A 14,830-nucleotide genomic window follows, 5' to 3' on the forward strand; every position below is an offset into this window, starting at 1 on the left:
ATTCACGTAGGACTCTTGTCAAATGTACTGCACTGTCCAGGGACTAGGGTGTCATTTGTCCACAGGACATCGTCAGCAGATTTCCATACATTCAGTGTTTAGGTCCTCGCCCCCTAGTGGTGTGAGGTTGGGAGTAGAAACCCTAGCCTCACACCAGAGCTACTCTAACTCATCTGTTCAAATAGTTTGTTTATTTTCGTTTGCTTCCCAGAATGCTTGCGTGCGAAACATGATGATAGTGTTCCTCCCATCAGTTAATTGAAGATGTTGCAAAAGTGATTATTTTCAGCTGTGGGTTGGTTGGTTGGTTCATCTCTGGGATAGAGAAAATGAACCCCCTCAAGGGCCTCTAGTCTAGAGCGTCAGACAGAGGCTGCATCCCCAAATGGCACCCTATTCCCTACATAGTGCACCACTACCCTATAGGCCCTGGTCTAAAGTAGTGCACTATATATGGGAGAGGGTGCCATTCGGGACGCATCCAGACACTATACCTCTAGCTGGAGGTGCAGTGGATCACATCTTAAAAGAGCTTCATCAACATCTGAAGGTGGTGGTGATCTAGGTTTAGGAGCAGAAGAGGAGACCATCCAAACCCACACATCATTCCTGCTTCGCTCCCATACCTCCCTCCTCAGGCCCAGGTTGCATCCCAAATGGCACCCTATCCCCAGATAACACACTACACCCTATGAGCCCTGTTCAAAAGTAGTGCACTATATATGGAATAGGGTGTCATTTGGGATGTAGACTCGGGCTCAGACAGCTGGCTGTCCTCTAGGTACTCAGTCAGGGTGGGATGGCTTGACTCCTCTTCTCTGTAGTTTCTGTCCCATTCTCCTTCTGCCTGGCTCGTCTGTCTGCCTGGCTCGTCTGTCTGCCTGGCTCGTCTGTCTGCCTGGCTCGTCTGTCTGCCTGGCTCTCTCTGTATCTCTCTCTCCCTCTCTCAATTCAATTTTAATATAAGGGGCTTTATTGGCATGGGAAACGTATGTTAACATTGCCAAAGCAAGTGAAATAGATAATAAACAAAAGTGAAATAAACAATAAAAAATTAATAGTAAACATTACACTCACAAAACTTCCAAAAGAATAAAGACATTTCAAATGTCATATTATGATTATATACAGTGTTGTAACAATGTGCAAATAGTTAAAGTACAAAAGGGAAAATAAATCAACATAAATATAGGTTGTATTTACAATGGTGTTTGTTCTTCACTGGTTGCCCTTTTCTTGTGGCAACAGGTCACAAATCTTGCTGCTGTGATGGCACACTGTGGTATTTCACCCAATAGATATGGGAATTTATCAAAATTGGATTTGTTTTTTAATTCTTTGTGGGTCTGTAATCTGATGGAATATGTGTCTCTAATATGGTCATACATTTGGCAGGAGGTTAGGAAGTGCAGCTCAGTTTCCACCTCATTTTGTGGGCAGTGTGCACATAGCCTGTCTTCTCTTGAGAGCCAGGTCTGCCTACGGCGGCCTTTCTCAATAGCAAGGCTATGCTCACTGAGTCTGTACATAGTCAAAGCTTTCCTTAAGTTTGGGTCAGTCACGGTGGCCAGGTATTCTGCCACTGTGTACTCTGTTAGGGCCAAATAGCATTCTAGTTTGCTCTGTTTTTGTGTTAATTCTTTCCAATGTGTCAAGTAATTCTCTTTTTGTTTTGTCAGGATTTGGTTGGGTCTAATTGTGTTGCTGTCCTGGGGCTCTGTGGGGTCTGTTTGTGTTTGTGAACAGAGCCCCAGGACCAGCTTGCTTAGGGGGCACTTCTCCAGGTTCATCTCTCTGTAGATAATGGCTTTGTTATGGAAGGTTTGGGAATCGCTTCCTTTTAGGTGGTTGTAGAATTTTAACAGCTCTTTTCTGGATTTTGATAATTAGCGGGTATCGGCCTAATTCTGCTCTGCATGCATTATTTGGTGTTTTACGTTGTACACAGAGGATATTTTTGCTGAATTCTGCATGCAGAGTCTCAATTTGGTATTTGTCCCATTTTGTGAATTATTGGTTGGTGAGTGGACCCCAGACCTCACAACCATAAAGGGCAATGGGTTCTATAACTGATTCAAGTATTTTTAGCCAGATCCTAATTGGTATGTCGAATTTTATGTTCCTTTTGATGGCATAGAAGGCCCTTCTTGCCTTGTCTCTCAGATCGTTCACACCTTTGGAAGTTACAGTGGGGAAAAGTATTTAGTCAGCCACCAATTGTGCAAGATCTCCCACTTAAAAAGATGAGAGAGGCCTGTAATTTACATCATAGGTACACGTCAACTATGAGACAAATTGAGAAGAAAAAAATCCAGAAAATCACATTGTAGGATTTTTTATGAATTTATTTGCAAATTATGGTGGAAAATAAGTATTTAGTCACCTACAAACAAGCAAGATTTCTGTCTCTCACAGACCTGTAACTTCTTCTTTGAGGCTCCTCTGTCCTCCACTCGTTACCTGTAGTGATGGCACCTGTTTGAACTTGTTATCAGTATAAAAGACACCCGTCCACAACCTCAAACAGTCACACTCCAAACTCCACTATGGCCAAGACCAAAGAGCTGTCAAAGGACACCAGAAACAAAATTGTAGACCTGCACCAGGCTGGGAAGACTGAATCTGCAATAGGTAAGCAGCTTGGTTTGAAGAAATCAACTGTGGGAGCAATTATTAGGAAATGGAAGACATACAAGACCACTGATAATCTCCCTCGATCTGGGGCTCCACGCAAGATCTCACCCCGTGGGGTCAAAATGATCACAAGAACGGTGAGCAAAAATCTCAGAACCACACGGGGGGACCTAGTGAATGACCTGCAGAGAGCTGGGACCAAAGTAACAAAGCCTACCATCAGTAACACACTACGCCGCCAGGGACTCAAATCCTGCAGTGCCAGACGTGTCCCCCTGCTTAAGCCAGTACATGTCCAGGCCCGTCTGAAGTTTGCTAGAGTGCATTTGGATGATCCAGAAGAGGATTGGGAGAATGTCATATGGTCAGATGAAACCAAAATAGAACTTTTTGGTAAAAACTCAACTCGTCGTGTTTGGAGGACAAAGAATGCTGAGTTGCATCCAAAGAACACCATACCTAATGTGAAGCATGGGGGTGGAAAAATCATGCTTTGGGGCTGTTTTTCTGCAAAGGGACCAGGACGACTGATCCGTGTAAAGGAAAGAATGAATCGTGAGATTTTGAGTGAAAACCTCCTTCCATCAGCAAGGGCATTGAAGATGAAACGTGGCTGGGTCTTTCAGCATGACAATGATCCCAAACACACCGCCCGGGCAACGAAGGAGTGGCTTCGTAAGAAGCATTTCAAGGTCCTGGAGTGGCCTAGCCAGTCTCCAGATCTCAACCCCATAGAAAATCTTTGGAGGGAGTTGAAAGTCTGTGTTGCCCAGCGACAGCCCCAAAACATCACTGCTCTAGAGGAGATCTGCATGGAGGAATGGGCCAAAATACCAGTAACAGTGTGTGAAAACCTTGTGAAGACTTACAGAAAACGTTTGACCTGTGTCATTGCCAACAAAGGGTATATAACAAAGTATTGAGAAACTTTTGTTATTGACCAAATACTTATTTTCCACCATAATTTGCAAATAAATTCATTAAAAATCCTACAAAGTGATTTTCTGGATTTTTTTGTCTGTCATAGTTGACGTGTACCTATGATGAAAATTACAGGCCTTTCTCATCTTTTTAAGTGGGAGAACTTGCACAATTGGTGGCTGACTAAATACTTTTTTTCCCCACTGTACCTGTGGCGCTGATGTTTAGGCCGAGGTATGTATAGTTTTTTTGTGTGCTCTAGGGCAACGGTGTCTAGATGGAATTGTATTTGTGGTCCTGGCAACTGGACCTTTTTTGGAACACCGTTATTTTTGTCTTACTGAGATTTACTATCAGGGCCCAGGTCTGACAGAATCAGTAGACATTTGACAACAAGTTAGAGTAGGGTGAAGCCGTGTGCTGCTGACTGTTCTAGTGCCCTCACCAATTCGTTGATATATATGTTGAAGAGGGTGGGGCTTAAACTGCATGCATGTCTCACCCCACTGCCCTGTGGAAAGAAATGTGTGTGTTTTTTGCCAATTTTACCGCACGCTTGTTGTTTGTGTTCATGGATTGTATAATGTTGTATGTTTTTCCCCCAACACCACTTTCCATCAATTTGTATAGCAGACCCTCATGCCAAATTGAGTCAAAAGCTTTTTTGAAATCAACAAAGCATGAGAAGACTTTGCCTTTGTTTGTTTGTCAATTAGTGAATGCACTAACTGTAAGTTTCTCTGGATAAGAGCGTCTGCTAAATGACTAAAATGTAAATGTAGGGTGTGCAGGGTGAATACGTGGTCTGTCGTACAGTTATTTGGTAAAAAGCAAATTTGACATTTGCTCAGTACATTGTTTTCACTGAGGAAATGTACGAGTCTGCTGTTAATGATAATGCAGAAGATTTTCCCAAGGTTGTTGTTGACGCATATCAGTTGGAATTTGTTGTCTGTATATTTTATCATTTAATTTAGGATACCATCAACACCACAGGCCTTTTGGGGTTGGAGGGTTTGTATTTTGTCCTGTAGTTCATTCAATGTAATTAGAGAATCCAGTGGGTTCTGGTAGTCATTAATAGTTGATTTGTATTTGATCATGTATATGTTTTTGCTGTTTTTGTTTTTTGTTAAAGGGCCAAAAAGATTGGAGAAGTGGTTTATCCACACATCTCAGTTTTGGATAGATAACTCTTCGTGTTGTTTGTTTAGTATTTTCCCAGAAGTGGTTAGATTCTATGGATTCTTCAATGACATTGAGCTGATTTCTGACGTACTGTTCCTTTTTCCGTAGTGTGTTTCTGTATTGTTTCAGTGATTCACCATAGTGAAGCTGTAGCCTCAGGTTTTCTGGGTCTCTGTTTTTGGTTGGATAGGTTTCTCAATTTCTTAAGTTTTTGCATTCTTCATCAAACCATTGGTCGTTGTTAATTTTCGTAGGTTGTCTTCTTGACATTTTTGTTTATTTGATAGGGAAGCTAAGAGGTCAAATATACTGTTTAGGTTTTCTACTGCCAAGTTTACACCTTCACTACTACATTTTGTCCAGGAAGTTGTCTAAAAGGGATTGAATTTGTTGCCTAATTGATTTTTGGTAGGTGTCCACACTACTTTCCTTCCATCTATATAATTTCTTAATATTATTCAGTTCCTTTGGCTTTGATGCCTCATGATTGAGTAATGCTCTGTTCAAGTAGGCTGTGATTTTGCTCTGATTTGATAGGGGTGTCAGTGGGCTGACTGAACGCTCTGAGAGACTCTGGGTTGAGGTCAGTGATACAGTAGTCTACAGTACTACTGCCAAGAGATGAGCTATAGGTGTACCTACGTTAGTAGTCCCCTCAAAGCCTACCATTGACTATGTACATACCCAGCGTTGGTTATGTTGTCGTATTTGTGCCTAGGGGGGCATATGGGGGAGGGAATGCTGTCATCTCCAGGTAGGTGTTTATCACCACAGACTAGTACATGTCCCTGGGCTTGGAAAATATTGATTTCCCCCTCCAGGATGGAGAAGCTGTCTTCATTAAAGTATAGGGACTTTAGTGGGGGGATATAGGTAGCACACAGGAGGACATTTGTCTCTGAAATAATTTCCTTTTGAATTTCTAGCCAAATGTAAAATGTTCCTGTTTTGATTAATTTAATAGCGTGAGTTAGGTCTGCTCTATACCAAATTAGCATATCCCCTGAGTCCCTTCCCTGTTTCACACCTGTAACCTAGGGGGCGACCAGTGGGTCCGGTCCATCTCTATACCATGTTTCTTGTAGAATGACAATGTCTGTATTTCTTTGAAGTCTGGGTTCCTGCTCTTTAGGCCAAAGGCAGATGACCTCAGGCCGTGGGTATTCCAGGATGAGAAAGTGAAGGCTTTGTGTTCCATAAAGTGTCTAATGTTGCTAGTCGTGTGGTTTGGCCTCAGACCAGTAAGTGTGAGCAGAGCCTGCTGAGCATCTGGTACATGCCATTGGCTTGGGCTAGTGTAATAGTGGGGGTTGGGCTGTTTGCCTGGGCGAATGTGTGACTTTCATGTTGAGGCCCTCTTTGCGGGAGTGGAGGGCATGGGGTGGGCAGGAGGGTCATAGGTCTGATCTGAGGGGGCCTATATGGGGTGTGGGCATGGTCTTTCTCTCTCTCGTTCTCTCTCTCTCTCGTTCTCTCTCTCTCTCGTTCTCTCTCTCTCTCGTTCTCTCTCTCTCTCTCTCGTTCTCTCTCTCTCTCTCGTTCTCTCTCTCTCTCTCGTTCTCTCTCTCTCTCTCGTTCTCTCTCTCTCTCTCGTTCTCTCTCTCTCGTTCTCTCTCGTTCTCTCTCGTTCTCTCTCTCTCGTTCTCTCTCTCTCGTTCTCTCTCTCTCGTTCTCTCTCTCTCGTTCTCTCTCTCTCGTTCTCTCGCTCGTTCTCTCTCTCGCTCGTTCTCTCTCGCTCGTTCTCTCTCTCGCTCGTTCTCTCTTTCTCTCTCGCTCGTTCTCTCTCTCGCTCGTTCTCTCTTTCTCTCTCGCTCGTTCTCTCTTTCTCTCTCGCTCGTTCTCTCTTTCTCTCTCTCTCGTTCTCTCTTTCTCTCTCGCTCGTTCTCTCTTTCTCTCTCGCTCGTTCTCGCTTTCTCTCTCGCTCGTTCTCTCGTTCTCTCTCGCTCGTTCTCTCTTTCTCTCTCGCTCGTTCTCTCTTTCTCTCTCGCTCGTTCTCTCTTTCTCTCTCGCTCGTTCTCTCTTTCTCTCTCGCTCGTTCTCTCTTTCTCTCTCGCTCGTTCTCTCTTTCTCGCTCGTTCTCTCGTTCTCTCTCTCGCTCGTTCTCTCGTTCTCTCTCTCGCTCGTTCTCTCTCTCTCGTTCTCTCTCTCTCTCTCTCTCTCTCTCTCTCTCTCTCTCGTTCTCTCTCTCTCGTTCTCTCTCGTTCTCTCTCTCTCGTTCTCTCTCTCTCGTTCTCTCTCTCGCTCGTTCTCTCTTTCTCTCTCGCTCGTTCTCTCTCTCTCTCGTTCTCTCTCTCGCTCGTTCTCTCTTTCTCTCTCGCTCGTTCTCTCTTTCTCTCGCGCTCGTTCTCTCTTTCTCTCTCTCTCGCTCGTTCTCTCTTTCTCTCTCTCTCGCTCGTTCTCTCTTTCTCTCTCGCTCGTTCTCTCTTTCTCTCTCGCTCGTTCTCTCTCGCTCGTTCTCTCGTTCTCTCTCGCTCGTTCTCTCTTTCTCTCTCACTCGTTCTCTCTTTCTCTCTCGCTCGTTCTCTCTTTCTCTCTCGCTCGTTCTCTCTCTCGTTCTCTCTCTCGCTCGTTCTCTCTCTCTCGCTCGTTCTCTCTCTCGCTCGTTCTCTCGTTCTCTCTCTCGCTCGTTCTCGTTCTCTCTCTCTCGTTCTCTCTCTCGTTCTCTCTCTCTCGTTCTCTCTTTCTCTCTTTTCTTCTCTTCCTTTGATCATAATGGAAACCGTCTGAGGTTTGTGGTTTCTACAGACCGGGCCCTTGTGTCTCTGAGCTTAAATGTTTTCAGATGTGTCTCCACAGAGAGGGAGAGACCCTTTCTTTAAACGATGGGATGTCTCTATCTCTCTCTATGTTTATGATGATGTCGTCGGCCAATAAAAGCCATGAGCTCAAGGACCATTTACAACATGTCTTGATAGTGGTGTCTGTCTCTGTGCCCACTGACCAGGACCTGAAATGATACCCACTGAATTTCTGACACCACTTAAATATTATTTTCCCTAGCTCTGTTGACCCATGATAATAATTTGGCGTTTTGGTTAGAGGTCTTTGCATCCCACCTGGAAGATAATCTAGGTTAAACACTGGCTCATAAAGTGTTCTCTTGTCAGCCTGAATGCTTCTCCCTGGTACGCTACATGGGCACACCATCCCTCAGGAAGCACGGAGGAGAGTTGTGTGAGAATCACCACCCCTCAGGAAGCACGGAGGAGAGTTGTGTGAGAATCACCACCCCTCAGGAAGCACGGAGGAGAGTTGTGTGAGAATCACCACCCCTCAGGAAGCACGGAGGAGAGTTGTGTGAGAATCACCACCCCTCAGGAAGCACGGAGGAGAGCTGTGTGAGAATCACCACCCCTCAGGAAGCACGGAGGAGAGCTGTATGAGAATCCATTGTGGTTCTCTTTGATCCTCCACTCTGGTTTTGGGGCATGGGGGGCATCAACTGTCTACTGGCTGTCTTTGGTGCTGGGGGGGGGGCATCAACTATCTACTGGCTGTCTCTGGTGCTGGGGGGGGGGGGGGCATCAGCTGTCTACTGGCTGTCTCTGGTGCTGGGGGGGGGCATCAATTATCTACTGGCTGTCTCTGGTGCTGGGGGGGGGGGGGGGCATCAATTATCTACTGGCTGTCTCTGGTGCTGGGGGGGGGGGGGGCATCAGCTGTCTACTGGCTGTCTCTGGTGCTGGGGGGGGGGGGCATAAACTGTCTACTGGCTGTCTCTGGTGCTGGGGGGGGGGGGGGGCATAAACTGTCTACTGGCTGTCTCTGGTGCTGGGGGGGGGCATAAACTGTCTACTGGCTGTCTCTGGTGCTGGGGGGGGGGCATCAACTGTCTACTGGCTGTCTCTGGGGCTGAGGGGGGAGGGGACTGTTAGCCGGAGAGGGAGCCCAGCCTTTATCCTGGCAGGATATCCCTGCTTTGTGTGGCTCCCTCCTGTCCTGTTGGAGGGGGCTGGTGACCAGGTGTGGCCCGCCTGACTGCCTTCCCCACCAGCCTTGAAGTCCAGGGCCTTAGCCCAACACCTGCCATGTTTCATCCATGGTATGGTGTGGCTGATACAGCCTCACTTCCTTTGATCTGGGGCTTTTAGCTCCAAGAAATGGCTGCTGTCTGCCACAGCTGAGAAAATGGCAGTAGCTATGACCTAGACAGATTGCTAGGCGACCGTTTTAGATGAACCCACGGCCGAACCAAGCTAGTCAAATGAAACGTGACTGTTCTATAGACAGACATGTTCCCTGACCTCTCTCTCCCTCTCTCTCTGTGTGTGTTTCCACAGTTCTCTACTAAGACGGCAGAGGCAGACACATCCAGTGAGCTGGCCAAGAGGAGCAAGGAGACGTTCCGGAAAGAGGTGAGTCAACGTCTATATCTCAATTAGTCTTCCTGTGATGCCTCCTCCTCAACTACACATTGCCAAAAGTATGTGGACACCTGCTTGTCGAACATCTCATTCCAAAATCACGGGCATTAATATGGAGTTGGTCCCCCCTTTGCTGCTATAACAGCCTCCAATATTCTGGGAAGGCTTTCCAGTAGATGTTGGAACATTACTGCAGGGACTTGCTTCCATTCAGCCACAAGAGCATTAGTGAGGTCGGGCACTGATGTTGGGCGATTAGGCCTGGCTTGCAGTCGGCGTTCCAATTCATCCCAAAGGTGTTCGATGGGGTTGAGGTCAGGGCTCTGTGCACGCCAGTCAAGTTCTTCCACACCGATCTCGACAAACCATTTCTGTATGGACCTCGCTTTGTGCACGGGGGCATTGTCATGCTGAAACAGGAAAGGGCCTTCTCCAAACTGTTGCCACAAAGTAGGAAGCACAGAATCGTCTAGAAAGTCATTGTATGCTGTAGCGTTAAGATTTCCCTTCACTGGAACTAAGGGGTCTAGCCGAACCATGAAAAACAGCCCCAGACCATTATTCCTCCTCCACCAAAGGACTCTCAGACCTTGAGAAACAAGATTCTCTGGTCTGATGAAACCAAGATTGAACTCTTTGGCCTGAATGCCAAGCGTCACATCTGGAGGAAACTTGGCACCATCCCTACAGTGAAGCATGGTGGTGGCAGCATCATGCTTTGGGGATGTCTTTCAGCGGCAGGGACTGGGAGACTAGTCAGGATTGAGGGAATGATGAACGGAGCAAAGTACAGAGAGATCCTTGATGAAAAACCTGCTCCAGAGCGCTCAGGACCTCAGACTGAGGCAAAGGTTCACCTTCTAACAGGACAACGACCTTAAGCACCCAGCCAGAGCCCAGACTTGAACCCGATCGAACATCTCTGGAGAGACCTGAAAATAGATGTGCAGCGACGCTCCCCATCCAACCTGACAGAGCTTGAGAGGATCTGCAAAGACAAATGGGAGGCTGTAATGTAACAAAATGTGAAAAACGTCAAGGGTTCTGAATACTTTCCGAATGCACTGTATATATTTTTTAAATGGCCTGCCTTAAACGAAATACTTGCGCTAGGCTTTTCTTACTAGCTCTGAATTTGCTGAAAGCTGCTTTATTGAGAAACAATGTACTTACCAAGGTTCGACATTAACGCTTGTCCACTTGCCCGGGGCAAGTAAAAAACATAGTTGGACAAGCAGATTATACACTGAGTGTAAAAAAACATTAGGAACCCCTGCTCTTTCCATCAACAGTGTCCTGTGTGTATCAAGAATGGTCCACCATCCAACGGACATCCAGCCAACTTGACACAACTGTGGGAAGCATTGGAGTCAACATGGGCCCGCATCCCTGTGGAACGCTTTCGACACTTTGTAGAGTCCATGCCCCGACGAATTGAGGCTGTTCTGAGGGCAAAAGCGGGTGCAACTCAATATTAGGAAGGTGTTCCTAATGTTTTGTACGCTCAGTGTAGATTTGTTGTCTGAATGGACAAGTAAAAAAATCACGCAAAAATCACAATATCAAACAATTAGGCTACTCCGATCAGAAACGGATCAGAGTGTCCTCCGGATGCAATGTTTTGCTCAATGTCCTACCAATCTTTGCAGAGCGTATCAGAGTATAATTATGGTAGGCCTGCGTTGACAGGCACGAGCGGTCTTTCAATCATGCAGTCGCGAGATGTGTTTTTGAGATCAAAGCCTCGTGCGTTTGCACATTTCACAAGTGGCTAAAAACAGTTAATGTCAAGCCCAGCTTACTATGATATGTGGTTGTCCCACCTAGCTATCTTAAGATGAATGCACTAGTAAGTCGCTCTGGATAAGAGCGTCTGCTAAATGACTGAAAAATGTAATAAATGTTATCTCTACATGACGATTTGACGTCCAATTTTCTGTGTTATGATTAGATGTCCCAGTTCATTGTGACCTGCTTGAACCCGTTCCGGAAACCAGACTGCAAACTGGGACGCATCATCAACACTGAGGATTTCAAACACCTAGCCAGAAAGGTAGGTGGTTGTACGTGCGTGGAAAGCCATCATTTGGGTATTCATAATTTATTGGCGCAAAACCATCCAAAACATTGACCTCTCCCAACAGTATTGAATTAAAGTCCTGGATAGCAATTAATTTCAAAGGACAGAGGTATTTCCTTTCACCTCTCACACTAAAGCTCTTCCCCCAGACCATAACTAAGCGCATGAGCCTTCAGCTCCCACTGTTTCAGGCTTCATCCCAAATGGCACCCTATTCCCTACATAGTGCACTATTTTTGACCAATAGGCTTTGGTCAAAAAGTAGTGCACTGTGTAGGGGAAATGGTGCCATTTGGGACATAGCCCTGTCAATGGTTTAAACTTTTTTTCTTTCTTCCTTTTTTGGTCAAATGGGACACATTGTACATTTTAGAATAGTAGTCTGTTTTTATTTTATTTTTATCTCTCTCAAAGGGCAGAAGGCTATTTTTTTTTCCGCCTCAAGTAGTTTTGAGCGTTTCTGTGGGGACTTGTTTAAATGGAGAGACATTGCCACTACTCTTGAGCACATGGTCACAATAAACAAAGGAGAGGCAAAGTACACTGACATTTTATACCATGCAGACCAACCCTTAAAACAGAACGTCTTAAACTAGAGCGCTAGCTAACGTTTTGGATTGACTCCTTTATATAGAGAGCTGGGGTGCGTCCCAAATGGCACCGTATGGGCCCTGGTCAAAGGTAGCGCACTATATAGGGATTAGGGTGCGATTTGGGACACATCCCTGGCATTTGACTGTCTACATTTTAAGATGAGAACTAAGCTCTTGAAGTGGATCAGTTAGAGTGAAAGCCTCATCTCTTCACAGTGTGACCTCACCTCCATTCTCCTTTTGATGGAGCTAGTTTCACTTTGTGTTGTTGCAGGGTTGTACAATTCCGATAACTTTCCAGAAATCCTGGTTGGAAGACTCACAAAATCAGGACTGAATTAGTAGAAGATCCTGAATCCTCAAACCAGGGTTTCTTGAAAACTTGGGAATGATGGGAAAGTTAGCCGTTACCGATTTTGCTGTCCGGAAGTAGAAACATCTGACTTCCTTTTTCCCCTGTTATTTTCTCCCCCTTTTCCATCCCTCCAGCTAACTCACGGTGTGATGAACAAGGAGCTGAAATCCTGCAAGAACCCAGAGGACCTGGAGTGCAACGAGAACGTCAAGCACAAGACCAAGGAGTACATCAAGAAATACATGCAGAAGTTTGGCAGCATCTACCGGCCCAAAGAGGACACTGAGCTGGACTAAGTGTCTGACTGGAGGAACAGAACCAGGATCAAGACTTGAAACTATGATTAGTCTACACTCATTTGGGGCCCACGAACGGTGAAAGGAGACACACTCAAACCCGAACACAGATTCGCTTTTTACTCTTCTCACGCCAAGTAGGAGTCAAGTCAAGCAGTGAAACTGAACTGTGTTTGATTATGGAGGTGGGATCGTTCCACACACACATTTATGTGGAGGACATATTTATGTTGACAAAGATGGTCTTAAACTGATGCCTTGAAGGCTTGACCCGGGAACTAGGGGCGGGGACTAGAATCATGATGACGCAGAGGGAGGCGTCTCACAAGGGGCAGAGGCTCCAGGTGAAGTGTCCACAGAGAAGTGTGCGACACCTAGGCTGCATCTCGACTGGCACCCTATTCCCTATATATGTACTTTATAGGGAATAGGGTGCCATTTGGGAGTCAGACCCAGAGAGGGGTGCTACATTGACTATATTCTCACTACCGTGTTTTGCTTTCTGCATTTTTCCAGTTCAACTTTGTTACCGAACTAACAATGTTCTCAACATCTTTTCAGCTACATATTCTCTCTAGAACTCTTCCTCCCCTGGCTGAAAAACCATGATTTTTTGAAATTGTTGGGATGTTGCTGTAATGAAGTCCAGCAGTGGGAATGAACTGGTCAAAATGGATCAATGTAAAGAAAGACTAAAGAATCTGTTTATCCATATGACTGACTGGCTTTCCTCTGGTGCGCCCTGCCGCCCATCTCCCCCCCCCCAGCCAGCCATTGACCTTGACTAGGGTATCTGGTGCTGCCTTTAGCTGGGCTGTGATAGTCCAAAAGCTTTCTACTCCCCAAGCCCTCCCTGCCTTCAGACCACAAGACTCCGGAGCCTCTGTTGTTATATGAACGCTTGATGGAGGCTGGGTTCGGTTCTGATGGAGGCTGGTTTCGGTTCTGATGGAGGCTGGTTTCGGTTCTGATGGAGGCTGGTTTCGGTTCTGATGGAGGCTGGTTTCGGTTCTGATGGAGGCTGGGTTCGGTTCTGATGGAGGCTGGGTTCGGTTCTGTCAAGCTGACTGGTGTCCTTATAAGAATTCCTCCATGGCTGCTTACCAAATGGCACCATATTCCCCATATAGAGCACTACTTTTGACCAGGGCCAATAGGGGAATCCCATAGCGCACTACTTTTGACGAGAGCTCTATGTAGGGAATAGTGTGCCATTAAGGACAGAGTCCATGTTCCAATGCTCCCTCCCAGAGTAAAAAAAAAAAAGAAAAAAGATTGAAGAATGAACTTTTATTATGGAGCTTGTACTCGTCTGTCCACCTACTGGTCTGATGGTATCAAGTAGTGGGTTGGACGGACAGACGGGGCCTTCAAGAGGACTTAGTGGTGAAGAAGGAACAGCAGGGGGCGGGGTTACTGATCAATGTTTTTATGTATTTTATTAACTTGTACTATGAAGTGGACAGGATCCGGATGCTGTCATCAGACACACATGATGCTAATGTGTCAGTCAGTGTACCTCACTCTGTTCCAAATACCCCCCTACCCCCTCCACAAAGGGTTGTAGCGTTGTGATTTTAAGTCTATTTCACCTTGTCTTTTTTTTACTATTATAATTCCTTTGGACAGGCATCACAGAGGCGTCTGTGCTCTCATCCTGTTGATACACAAGCTGTTTTACTCGTTAGTCTCCGGGGTAACAAGGTTTGTGTCCTGTCGTCGGGGTTACAGGTTCATAGGCTTGGGGTCGTTAATCATTTAGGTAACTCTCACACCACCATTTAAATTGCATTAAAACCATGTTCAAACACACACGTATTATATTGCTCTGTATGTGAATATATTGAGAAATAGTTTGAGAATGTTTTAAGTAAGCAAAGTCTTTGTAAAACGACGGACTGTTGGTCCATGATATAACCTGTAAATAGCAAATAGCCAGGTGTAATTATACCAAACACAGGTGGACAAAAGAGGGGCGCGTGGGGGGGGGGGGGGGGGGAGACTAGGGGCGCGTGGGGGGGGAGACTAGGGGCGCGGGGGGGGACTAGGGGCGCGTGGGGGGGGGGGGGGGGAGAGAGACTAGGGGCGCGGGGGGGGGACTAGGGGCGCGTGGGGGGGGGGGGGAGAGAGACTAGGGGCGCGTGGGGGGGGGGGGGGGGAGAGAGAGACTAGGGGCGCGGGGGGGACTAGGGGCGCGTGGGGGGGGAGGAGACTAGGGGCGCGGGGGGGGGGGGAAGAAGAGAGAGACTAGGGGCGCGTGGGGGGGGGGGGGGGGAGAGAGACTAGGGGCGCGGGGGGGGACTAGGGGCGCGTGGGGGGGGAGGAGACTAGGGGCGCGGGGGGGGGGGGGGGGGGGGGGGGGAAGAAGAGAGAGACTAGGGGCGTGTGAGTTCCCCTGT

General features: G+C 46.7%; 1 protein-coding gene across 1 annotated transcript in view; it reads left to right on the top strand.

The window, feature by feature from the left end:
- Nucleotides 1-14,386, top strand: part of LOC311140673 (uncharacterized protein) — a 78,143-nt gene extending 63,757 nt beyond the window's left edge. Inside the window, exons 22-24 of the mRNA XM_084175846.1 lie at nucleotides 9,024-9,098; nucleotides 11,059-11,160; nucleotides 12,270-14,386. Of these exons, the coding sequence (XP_084031972.1) occupies nucleotides 9,024-9,098; nucleotides 11,059-11,160; nucleotides 12,270-12,431 (339 nt within the window). The 3' untranslated portion in view covers nucleotides 12,432-14,386. The remainder of the gene's footprint in view (nucleotides 1-9,023; nucleotides 9,099-11,058; nucleotides 11,161-12,269) is intronic.
- Nucleotides 14,387-14,830: the final 444 nt, after the last annotated feature.

Source organism: Coregonus lavaretus, assembly GCF_964263955.1.
Source record: "Coregonus lavaretus genome assembly, chromosome: 13".
NCBI lineage: Eukaryota > Metazoa > Chordata > Actinopteri > Salmoniformes > Salmonidae > Coregonus > Coregonus lavaretus.